At 33.5% G+C, this 12,747-nt stretch overlaps 2 protein-coding genes across 6 annotated transcripts in view; one reads left to right on the top strand and one right to left on the bottom strand.

Annotated features, from left to right (window-relative positions):
• Nucleotides 1-1,403, top strand: part of LOC657839 (uncharacterized) — a 105,404-nt gene extending 104,001 nt beyond the window's left edge. For 2 of the 3 annotated variants that reach the window (XM_015983367.2, XM_008201422.3), the window contains exon 14: nt 91-1,403. In XM_015983367.2, the coding sequence (XP_015838853.2) occupies nt 91-340 (250 nt within the window). In that variant the 3' untranslated portion in view covers nt 341-1,403. Of the gene's footprint in view, nt 1-14 lie in introns of all 3 variants that reach the window. The other variant, XM_015983368.2, reaches the window with a different exon arrangement.
• Nucleotides 1,404-3,344: 1,941 nt separating this feature from the next.
• Nucleotides 3,345-12,125, bottom strand: Rab3. Of its 3 annotated transcripts, XM_964199.4 has the most exons (6): nt 10,926-11,006; nt 10,798-10,868; nt 10,496-10,717; nt 10,320-10,438; nt 4,900-5,071; nt 3,345-4,843 (listed from the first exon to the last, which is right to left on the bottom strand). In XM_964199.4, exons 1-6 carry the CDS (start codon nt 10,936-10,938, stop codon nt 4,697-4,699), a joined length of 744 nt encoding a protein of 247 aa, XP_969292.2. In that variant the 5' UTR covers nt 10,939-11,006; the 3' UTR covers nt 3,345-4,696. The 3 variants fall into 3 exon arrangements, with proteins under 3 accessions (XP_969292.2, XP_008199638.1, XP_008199639.3); XM_008201416.3 differs by lacking the exons at nt 10,798-10,868; nt 10,926-11,006 and adding an exon at nt 11,933-12,125; XM_008201417.3 differs by lacking the exons at nt 10,798-10,868; nt 10,926-11,006 and adding an exon at nt 11,066-11,195.
• Between the last annotated feature and the right edge of the window lie 622 nt (nt 12,126-12,747).

Genomic DNA, 12,747 nt, shown 5'->3' with positions numbered 1-12,747 from the left:
TTTCTGGGTTTCAGTTAATGCCGTAATAGTGTGATGTGGGTGCTAATGAGAAAATAATGATAATAATTATTTTTATTATTGTTTATAAAGGAACAAGTTGTCCGAGCAGTCGAAGTCGCTTGACGGAAACCCCACCAAGTCGAAGAAGAGACGGGAGGGGGATCTGCCTCCGGCGCCGCCGCCCCCCAACTGCTCGCCGCGGAACTCCAACGGAAGGTCGCCGCTGGAGAGGCTCTCCAAGGATGAGCTGGTGCTGCTGTGGAGGAGCTCCGAGTCGGAGTTGCGAAGCCATCTGTTGAAGGCCATCAGGGATAAAGAGGAACCGGTGGAGCCGCCTTGAACACGCGGCAGTGGAGTACCGGGCACCTGATGGTATTTAAAACTTAAATTTATAGTAAATGATCATCATCGACCATTATCTCATCTCGATTATTTCGTAGACTTTTGCGCAAGTCGTTGATTCAGGTTTAGGCACGATCGGATCGGAGTTGTGCCTATGAAATGAAGAAACGGCCTTAGATTTGTAGAGTGATAAGAAACGACCACTAAGTGTTATTAGAAGCCTTTATCTTTAGAGGTCGCTCAGACCTCAACGCCTTTTAACTAGGACTGGTTCTCTTTGTAGGGATTTTAACAATTGGTTATCGTCACTGATTCGGTTTCACTTTGATTGCTGTCATGTATTATTGGAGATATATTTAACGTATAATCAAACTGAGTTTCATAAATTTGAATAATATATACTGCCAATTATATTAGAATTTTTTAAGTAGATTGGTGATATTAAAGTCTTATGCAAAATGAAACAAAGGTTATAAGAGCCAACGTTGGCGATAGCATAGATACAAAAACATATTATAGTGTTGTTGTTTAAACGCGGGCAGCATCACATTCAAACCATTTATCATAAAATCGAGTCGAAACGTCTAGCTTTAAGGAATTCAAATTTTATCTTAACTTTGGTTAACGTGACGCTGTCCAAGTTTTTGAGTCAATTTTAAAGATTTCTCTCCGTCTACTCATTAGGTATAAGTATTTCTCTATCCTATTGTTGATATTTTAAAGTTTATTGGAATTGAATAATATAATTTCAAAGATATGTATATTAAAACAAACCATATGACTTGTGATGTTTATAGATACCATTTGTTTGAAATATTTTCGTAAATCTTAAACACATTAACATTAAATCACACTTTTAAAATGTGACGGTAGTTGAGCTCTCTAAATGTCTATATGATATAAATCTTATCTAAACTTGAATGACATATTCCAGAAAATATTTTAAACAAAATTTTGTTGTACATATTGTACATAGCTACTTAAGTTATGGTCACAAATTTGTAAATTATAGCTAATTTAAAAACACTTTATTGTTGACAAATATATGACTTAGAATAAAACTGGCTTTTATTCCTTAAACCTCCCCCTTTTGAATAACTCAGTTAACACGTCGAAACCTGATCCTTCGAGCCGGATACCTCGAGACAAACTTTTTGGCATAAACACGAGAAAAGATTTAAAATTTAATTTGGTACCTCTCTGGCAATTTACTTTAATTTTTGTACGAGACAACGAAGCAAAAATTTCATCTTTATGAAGTTGACAGAAAATTATATTCAGTGGAATAAATACATGAATAAATTGTCGACGACAAGCAAACAGGAAGAACGCGAGTTATTACATGCTTGCTTCCATGATTATTTCTTTGTTTGGTAGTTTTCCGGCTGCTTGAGCGAAACGATACAATCTTTGCGAATACAAAACACAAAGAAAACGACGAAGATAAAAACCGCCGAGAACATTTACGGTCTCTAAGGGAGTTGACGCTTCTCCAACGTTTTTCCCTTGATGCATCCAGCAATTTGAGTCGTAATTTATTTTCGAGATTGGCGTTTCAATAACTTCTCCGCTTAATGCATTTTTCAAATTTATCAAACTTAGAATTTCATCGCATTCGACAAATAGTTGAATCAGCTTTCATAAAAACTTTTCAAACGAAAAACGAATAAAGCATTTGATCAATTACTTTTCCCAGTAATGTGGCATGTATCTATTAAATTACCTTATCTTTGACCGTTTGGTAATACATTATTTTACTTAACGAAAGATACGTTTGAAAATTTAATTACGGAGTTATGGGTCTTCTAAATCTTGGACAACATTTTACAATTTATCATCTACCTCTTCCAAGACTCCAAGCACTCTAAACCGTCCCTTGAGGTGGTTCCAGGCGGAAAGTTTTTGGACACAATTTACAGGAAACACCATCAAACCGGCACTTAAAAAAATGCAAAAATTAAACTTGACTTTTGAATGACCTACATCTGAATAAATTCCAATTTTTTTTTGCATTTAAATTACAGCAAATTTTAATGCTATAATTGTGTCAAAATTGAAATTAAAGTTAAAGATGCAAATGGTTCTAATTTTGTATTAATTCCAAATTTTGTCAAAAGAACACGCTGTAATAAACTGGCTTGTTAATGGACGATTAATAGACTACTAAAGGCACTCACTCATTATCGCTCGTTGGTGCTTTAAACAGGAGAGTTTCTCAGACTTGTAAATACCCAAAAATTTAGTATTATCAACGGATGCTTTAGATTTGCACCCTTTTCTTTTCTTTTCTAGGATTCCACAGCGGGACTTTCAAGGGTTAATAACTGTTGGGGTAATTGTACCCATATAAGTAAAAAAATATTTATTTTTGTTATTTTATGTTATATTTTGAAAGCTCTTTTTTGTAGAACAAACTAATTTACCAAAGTATTTTATAAGAAATGTTTTCTTCTCAGAAACGATTGATAATAAACGACTTTGTATCTTATTTTATGCATTTCATCTAAAACATTTTTTTTGCTAATCACAAATATCAATGGTAGGTATTTCATATTTTATTTATCATTAGTAAGTATATATTTAAATCTTACCAACAGCATGTCTGTGAGTTGGTGCGAAACCAAATTTTAAAAATCTTCTATTGCTGTGAGCATTTCACACATTTATTTCTTTTAATTTACGAGTAAATGGTTAAAGACCGAAAGATACCTGGATCATGACGTCAAAATTAAAGTTATCATGAAAAATTAAAAAATGGAATAGTATAGTAGAAATAAGTAATGAATAGTTTGAAAATTAATCTTTCCATCAAAACCCGTACAAATCAAGTTCATATAATGCAGCGGGGCATAATTTTAATTTCCGACTGCCAAACCCGGGCTGTATTGTATAGATAAGGCTTAATGTGGGCTTAATTATGTTTGAAGTTTCCGCCCACATGAATTAGTGTTTAGACCGCTAATGGAGGCTGCAACAAAACCGCTGAAATAATAACGCTCCCAGGCATATACACTATTTTATTATACACTAATTCACAAAATAATATTTAATATTGTACAATCCATTTAACATAACAATGAGCGGCCGTCTTCTTCTCCTGAAGTAGTGCAACTCCAGAAGTGTGAAGGAGGTCTAGAAAATGTGCGATCCTCTTCCTTCCTGGCGGTCATGTTTTAAGTGAGGCACAGATTTATAGAGACGACTTCAGCTGGATGTCATGGCAAAACATTAATAACATCTACACTGATTGAATGAAGGAAATTCCAGCTGAAGCATTTTAGTAGATGGAAACATTGACCAAAACAAATAATTTATAAATGTAGTCAACGTGATTATTTTTTAACACTGATCTGGAATCGGCGACCTGTGAGGGGAGGTCCCGTCAAACTTTTTCATTACGACCTTCAAAAAAAACTTATGCTAGATGAAAGCGACTATTAACAAATTCTCTTCGTTTTAACAATTTAATAAAATAAAAAAATCAATTCTCTAAACGTAACAGCGAACATACAATTCCTATATTTACAAATTCACATTTATTCTGTTGTCTTTAATTACTTATTAACGTAGGTAACTACATACGCATTTTTGTATTTGTTAAGCTTTCTCTACCTCCCAGTCCTAGAATAACACAACACATAGTCTAAAACAAATTGCCATTTTAGGCCAAAGATATGATACGTTTCTTACAGAATTACATAAATATAACACACTCAGGGTTGTTGCGTCTGATCGCAAAATACGCCCTTCAGTTACAGTTGGCAACATGTGATAAAGCGTAATTTACTTACACATTGCACATATGGCACAATCGCATAACCCTGTTTTTTACTACAGAGTGGTCAAGTTCTACTCTAAAATCTTGATACTCTGCACCTAAAATATCCAGAACAAATTTTGAAAAACCCTTTTTCAATGCTAATGTAATGAGAAAAATAATTTTGTAAACGGAACTTATTAATAATTCCTTCTAACGTACCCTTCCTGTATAATCTAATCTAGTTTTTGCTAATATTGACATTATTTTGAGTAATTTTATAAATTATAAAATGCATAGAGACGTTTTCGAATATTGTTAAAAATGCAAAACCTTGGGACAAGGGCAAAATTTCGTAAAAATTCTGTCTCTGTCCCGAACTGTTAATGTAAATGTTATACACACGCATGCAACACCCAAGTATAGCAACATATTTCTGCAGTATACATACGCATGCGTATTGTCAGTCTCAGTTAAATTAAATTACTATTTAAATAAGTTGTAAATTTCGTCCTGGTCGAAGTTAGTATCAACAGGTAAGTGATTTTGTCCATAAAGCTATCCTGTGTTATTTTTAATTCTGAAACGTTCAGATTATTAGCAGTTGCAGTTAGCAGCTTGAGGCCCTTGGGGCGCGTCGGTTAGACGTTGTCCCTTCGCACCTCCACTCATTAAAGTTGGATCTGTATCTAAACTATCCGACATTTTGTCGCAGATAATATCCACCAGTCGCTCGAAGACAGCCTGAAACATTACCAGGTGTCAAGAGACTGCGGAATGTAAGTTACACCAAAACTTACCTTAACGTTAATGTTCTCTTTTGCACTAGTTTCGAAAAATTCAACACCAAGTTGTTCGGCTAACTGCTTGCCTCGCTCAAAACTTATTACTCTTTCGTCTTCCATGTCGCATTTGTTTCCCACGAGAATCACCTGGGCATTGTCCCAAGAATATGTTTTTATTTGAGTCACCCTGCAAAAGCAAAAATTTTGTTACACTACTGTCATCTCCGTCTAAACGACACATTACAACAGTATTTATCTGAAAATTTTTTGAAACAAAATTCATATTTTTTTATTAAATTAATTAATAATTAAAAACTAATAATTATTAATGATTAATATTAAATTATTAATTTAATTAAATAAATTAAAAGTTATCGATTTTTGAAAAGAAACTTTGATATAATTCTAAATCATGTAAAAACATATCTTTTAGAATAATTCAAATAATTACAGCGCAATAGAAATAGTACAGACTGATCCAGAAATACTGAGTCTGTTGGCAACACATTTGAAAGTATTTGTGCTCGTAATTTGTAACATTGCAACCAAATTCGATTTTTCTTGACAATTATTTACTACTGCTTGGACGTAGCAACCACATAGTAAACACCACGTACTATTTTGGAAACAGGCGTAGTAACAATCAAATACATAGAGCTCAATCATGCAAAAATATAGTTTGGAAGGTAAAATAATGAAGTTGATGTTCACTTCCGATATAACACGAAGTTTCAAAACACTGAATCTATTTACATTGGGCAAAACTTTATGAATTATGTTGATGCTTTTATACAAATCTTCCGAAAATTATCATTATCATAACTCATAATACTTCTAATGTGCGCTTTATTAAAAGGGTTAAAGAACAGCTTATTTATTGTTCAATCAATATCTTCGACGTAGTAGGTACTTCCTCGCTTCTATTGCTCACTATTTTTTAAATCAATTAAGATGTGTTAAAAGTTTTAAACAGACTGATCCAGAAATACTGAGTCTGTTGGCAACAATGGATGTAAATTTTAAAGAATACTAATGAAGTAAGCTTCCAGTTAACAACAGTTTAACAGTCTTATGGAGTTGTACGTCAAATAATACACTGTTCTCTAAAAATATTATAACTGATGTATTTTAAGAACTGGTAGGTTCATCTATTCTGAACTATTCAAACTGCATTTACACTACATAGACTGATAAGAGAACTATGATTAAAACAACTCTTCAATTAGGTTAATGTGGAGGCACTGCAGACTAATTTAGACCAAATAGGCCAATTTTTTACAACCCGAGCACAAAAAAGTCTCAATATTTGCAAGTTTTTTAAAATGCTTTGTACATGATAAGACATTAATTAGTGATTTTTTCAACGGGTATCTATTAAATGTTGCAAAAGTAGTCGTCTCCACTAACTAAAGTCAAAAAAATATGATCTAAAGCACAAACAGGTCCTTCTCATAGAAACTTTTAATTCAGTTTCATGTCCTTTATCAATACGCGAGAGATTATCCGGCACATTTGAAATCACCTTGTATGCATAATCTTAAGGAATGATTTTTTAAATAATAAATAAGTAATAAATAATAGTGTTAACAAGTTCTAAACGGAGATATACGAGGGAGAAGGTCGTTTTACACAAGAATTAAAAATTAAAAAATAAACATTTTTCGGGTACATGTTTTCTATATAATTTTTAATTCTTGTGCAAAACTACTGTATGTCCGGTATAGCTCCTTATAACTTCAAAAAAAACTTGAAATTTAAAATTACAAATGGATTTCGTTTATTGTAAAAAAGTGCTAATAAACGTTTTATAATTAAAACACTACTAAATGTTTTAATTATAAATATGTAATACAAAGGTTGTCATTATTTTAGCCAAGGTCGATCTGTTGTTTCTAGCTTCTACCAAATTTATCATAAATGCAAATTATTGAGTTGTTACAAAACTTAGGTATCAAAAGTGTATTCCTGGTAGCTCATAGCTTAAGTGCATTTTGAAATGCTCTAAAATACATAGTAGAAATGGTATGTAATCTCAAGAAAATTTTAACTAAGCTGTACGTGTATTATCTTTGGCTTTCGTTTTGAACAATTTGATCTGCTTTAAGACATGCTAAGAAAGCGTTCCAAATATGAGTGTTTATGAGGCGTCTACTATAGCACGTACTCCAGGATTTGAATGATAAATGTTTTGAGGGGATAGACAAATCTTTTAAAATAAGACTATGTCGGAAACAATCGATTGTCATAAGAACGTAAAAATTAAAAAAGAATGAAAAATACGTGCTCTTTAAATAAACTTATTTAAAGTAACTTATTTATAACAATCATGAAAAATATCGAAATTTTAAACCTAAGATTTCTGTTTTAATCCCCAAAAGTTTCATTGTATTCGTTGAGCCAAACTTACAGACATAGAGACAAAAATTCTGGAAACAGTTACTTATAATTTTGGGATTTATTTTGAAATTAGGATCACCTCAGCCTGACCGCTCCGTGGTTAAATAAGTAAATTATATCGATAGGTGCATGGGTTTGATTTTGACCGAAAAAAAAATGGTTTTAAGCCAATTTCAAAACAAAAAAGCATATCGATTAAAAATATCTGGCAAAAAGATCAGAAATCTAAAATGTAAGTAATATTAGTTTTGAGTTTCCACCTCATGACCCCAATCAACCTTTTCTTTGTTTAAATTAAATTAGACCAAAATCAAAGACTACTCGGATCTTAATCCCTAATTAGAAAATAAATTGACAGATTATTTTACCTCAAATAAATAAGGTTTTTTTCAACTTTCCAAAATATTGCAAGAAGTAGGGACGCAATATAAAATTTTTAGGTAAAGGTGACTAACGACTCGTGGATGAAATCTAAAACGTATTTAATACTGGTTTTGATTGAGCTCTCATTTACCAACCCAAATTGACATATTTTTTTGCACGATTCAGCTCTATTTGATTGTTTACTACACTTGTTTCTAGGACAGTATGTGATGTTCACTAGTTGCTACGTCCAATGGCTTCAGTAAGTAAATTAGGCATCGGTAAGTAATTTTGTCGACGCCTTGGATGTAGCAACCAGTAACCATAACCTGCTGTTTTTATAATTATTTTTACATTATTTAATAAATTAAAAAAAAAACTAAGAATCGTGCAAAAAACGCCATAACCATCACGTTAAGGATTGCCGATCTCAGACAATAATTGGAGTCGTCGCTACTGTAAGCTGTCCTTACCGTAGTTGATACTTAATATACTATTGTTTAAACTAAATTCACCTAAAATTAAAGGCTACTAGGACTGAAATATTCAAAAATTAAAAAAACATAATTCAAAAACGAATCGACAAAAAAAGATTTTTACAAAATATCGGAAAGTATTGACGCTGGCTTCGTTCGAAATAAAACACTGTACAGGGTGTCTCACCTAAGGCTTTCGAGTCTAATATCTCAGATATTTGTCAATGGATTTTTATGAATTATAAAATGCAGATATTTCAGAAGGTAAAGATTAAAATCCAATTAATGTAACAACTCAATTCTTAAAAACGTAATTTTTACATGCCTTTTTAAAATGTTGAGCCTTTTAAGACTTATATTAAAAAAGTAATCGTCAATAAAAAATGCTGTAAAAAAACTCGTTCGTGAAAGACGTCTATTTTGCAAGAAAAATGTGAAACAAACTTAAACGTGGATACTGATGCAAAAGCGTAGGTCCCTACGAAATAGATGCGCACGACCACTGAATTTTGGATACTCCTACTCCCACGAACGTGTCACGCAAGTGACATTTCACGTTTATCTCTCACCCTTACAAAGTTAAAAAACAATAGTTTTGACTTACTTGTTGTACTGTATACTTTAATTTTTTCAAAAAGTTCTAAAGGACTGACCAACAACTGAAAAATTCTAGACACTTGAACGTTCAGGAGTTTGGAAATGTTACGTAAACTGCTGATTGGATTCTTTTCAAAAGCTTGCATTACAGCCCCAACTATTTTTTGGTTTCTAGTGACGTGTTTTGTTCTCACTCGATTTAGTTTACGTACGATTCCTGTGCCTTCAAATTATTGACGATTCTGTCTTTTATGAAGGCTTTATTTGAATAACATTTCACAAGAAGTCCAACGACACTTTGCATTAGGAGAATATTGTTTACTTTTTCAACAACACAGACATTTCTGCCACCGTGCACACTTTTGACAGTTTTTATCAGTGGCATCCTAGTGGTACTGAAAATCCCAAAATGCTGCTTGGCAATGGTTATCATCAATTGTTTCAAAAGGTCACTTTCAAATACTTTCAAAATTTGATTAAGTTTTTAACATCAAAATTTAATTTTTTCCTTGCATCAGCTAAGCAATTTGGTAATAATAATATATAATAATAATAATAATAATTTGGTTTTTGTTTGGTAATCTATTTTTCGGGGTTTAATGAGTAATGACCCAATGGTAATTTAGCTTAACTTTAAATAAAAGAAATGTGTTTCAAAATTTACATTTTTTAACTTAAGGTCACTTTTTGCCCCTAATTGGAAAACCACCTCCTAAAATATGTACATTCTAAATTTCCTAACAATCCGTTGACAAATGTCTGAGATATTAAGTTCGACAGTCTTAGCTGAGACACCCTGTATATGATAATGATTCCATAAAGATGTTTTGTGAGTAGTAACTCGTAGATCAACCTGAATACATAATGAAAACAGGAATTTACTAATCTCCTAACCGGAAAATCAAGAAATCAAAATTAATTTAATTAGATAAATTACGTTCATTACTTCTCTAAAACAAAACTTAAATGTCAGTTTCGTGGGAGTATTGGCTGTATTAATTTTAGAATCTTCTTATACAATTTCCTCTCAGAAAAAAAAACAATCAAAACCTTTTTTCTTTATAAAACCTTTTGTATGAGGAAATTGTGCGTGTGGGTAGTAGAGAAAAAAATGGTTGTTTAAGACATCAAGCAATTAGAGAATGTTATTTGAGGTAGTTGCTATAAGAAAACTCGCCAATTAGTCACAAGAACGGCATGAACAGCATAGCCTTAAACTCAAACATCATTTAAATTGACTTACGAAGAACAAAAAAAGAAACAGATTATAATTAATTAAATGTAAAGATCTTCTACAAAAGACAGAAAGGAAACTACACAAAAGGGAATCGCAATTCGCTTTTGCGATTTCTGCTTTTATTCAAAAATCCTTCGACGAGTATAATAACAAAAGTCACTAAATGATTCAAAATACTATTGTATGTGTGTACATTGCAAATAGGTAATGCCTAAATGCAAACGACGCATTTGTATTCATTTTATCGCGTCTTTAATGTTCCGAATACATTAAATTAAAACGTACTGTTTCAATGACAATAGAATCGAGTTTAAATATTTATCACTTGAAGTTTAGTATCTAACAGGTGCTGAACAATTACTTACCAGTCCTGCACGCTGTTAAAGGACTCTTCGTTCGTGATATCATACATGAGGATGAAACCCATGGCGCCTCTGTAATAAGCTGTCGTGATGGTCCTGTATCTCTCCTGTCCGGCAGTATCCTTCCAAAAACAAACTCATTTAGACCAAAAACGACCAGCAATCAAGAGAACACTCACCCATATCTGTAGCTTGACACGTTTGTCATGTCTAAAAACCGTTTTGACCTTAAAATCAATTCCAACAGTACTGACGAAAGCCGACGTGAAGCTGTCATCAGCGTATCGAAACAAGAACGATGTCTTCCCTACAGAACTGTTGCCGATGATAAGCAGTTTGAACATGTAATCGAAATTCTGATCGGCGGCGTCCTTCTGCCATTTCGGGTCGGCTCCAGCCATCTGAAGAGAAAAAAAAATACAATAAAAGAAAATGATGAAATGGCAATATCCGATGAGAGTTGTCTGTTGCCCCCACTTACATAACCTAAGGGTATTTCCACCCAAGAAAGAAGCCTCGACTGCCGTTTGCGAAGCTCGAAAGAATGGTCACCTAACAGAAAGTTCGGAATCTTCACGCGTCCAAGATCTTACAAGAAGTTTTATTTACCCGCTTTCGGCATTGTGGTGGTTCGGCGACGAGGCTTCAGTCACTGACATCAAAATTAAAACGTTTTGCGATAAAGTTACCGCTTGATAAAGTTATCGGACTTTGTTAACCTACTTCCTTTCACAAAACGAAATACTAACCGAAAAGTTTCGATTCACTGATGAGTGCATTGACGGCGTAATAAAACTGAAAAAGCTATACTACTAGACACTTGATACCAGCAAGTCGATTGTTCCAGGCAATTAATTTGAAAACAAAAATAATACGTGTTACCTGGTGTGATAAAACAACAGTAAATATCACACATGTGAAGGCCAGCTTCGAGTTCAGCTGGTTTTTAATTTAAAAGCTTGCTTTTATCGATTGACTTCAGCCTCTTTGTTCTTATAACAGGGGAATGTGATAAATCTAACACAAATCATTGAAAATGTAAAAAATTAAACCTTCGAATCGTCAGTCGAGTTCAATAAAGCCATAAAGGAGCAACGAGCAATAAATTTGTATGGTAATTTGTATAATACATAACAGTAAAAAGCTCACAAAAGCTCTATAAAGCCTTTATGCAAAATTTAATGTTGCATTGAATGACACGGTCACGCCGCAATGAGATTTTTTCACGTGCCAGCTACAAATTAACAAACTCGTTTATTAGGTTTATGTGGAAACTTCCAAAAAAACTCAATCATGACGTAGGATCGAGATCATCTGTCGTAAAGTTACAACAAATTATCAAAAGTGTTCCAACCCTCATCAATCTATTTTGAAACTCGTTTATCCAGGCTGATTAAGCTTCGACAAGTGGCCAATTAATGTTAAATCGATCGCGAAATATTCTTAATTCGTGTACAAATTAAAATTGCATAATAAAAACCAATTACGCAGTTGATCTCTTTTTCCGACCCCATTTCGAAGGACATCCTAGAAATCGTCCTGGAAATTTTAGTAAACAAGTGAAGATTTTGAACAAAACAGCTCGATTGAAGCGATCAAGACAAAAACGTACTCACCTCGATGAGCTTTCAATCAAAGCACTAAAAGCTCAGTCCACTACAACACTGGTAGTTTATATTGAAGACGTGCACACACTAATTTACAACCCGTTTTAATTCGAAAATAATTTAGTGTGTTTGTGTTACTGTAGGCTGTGGTGGTTGAGCTTTCGACTGCCTCAACCGGGAATCGATCAGCTGGAAGTACACTCCCCGGAGTCAACAAAGCACTCCTGAAATTTTCAAAATCGATATCTGGTGGAAGCTCGCCGCACGCGGCATCTCTATGATCGGTGTAATTTTTCAGGAGAGCTTTAAGTCGACCGGAAAAAGGCTTTTAAAAAGAGCGACAGTAATTAAATTCCGGTCGAAGGGAACGGTCTGGGTAAATTGCCGGGTTCAAATTGGATTCCTGCGGCGATTGGTTGTGACAGTTTGTTATCAGTATGTCACGATTTGCTTGCGGTTTTGTTTTGAAAGGGACTGTATTGAAAAGAGCGCATGACGTCAAACAGCGTCGATAATGGGCGTCAAAAGCAGACGCCACTGTTGAGGACATCTCGCGGAAGAGATGGCTTTCATAAGCAGGAAACTGTGCAGGAAATTGTTTTAAATAATTTATTTCCAATTATGGCGTCTCCAAAATTAAAATAATAGATACAACAAGCAAGATCATTGATATTAAGTGAAGGTTTTTTCCTTTCAGTATATAAAGATACGAGAAAAAGCAAGTACTGAATAATGGAAAAAAATAGAGAAACTGAAACATACTTCATAATGCTGTATTTTGCTTATAATAAAACTGTCCTTGTCTGTAGCAGATTTTAAACTAT

This window comes from Tribolium castaneum, chromosome 2 (genome assembly GCF_031307605.1).
Source record: "Tribolium castaneum strain GA2 chromosome 2, icTriCast1.1, whole genome shotgun sequence".
Taxonomy (NCBI): domain Eukaryota; kingdom Metazoa; phylum Arthropoda; class Insecta; order Coleoptera; family Tenebrionidae; genus Tribolium; species Tribolium castaneum.
Note: the sequence above shows the minus strand (reverse complement) of the source record. Positions and strands in the feature narration are given on the sequence as shown.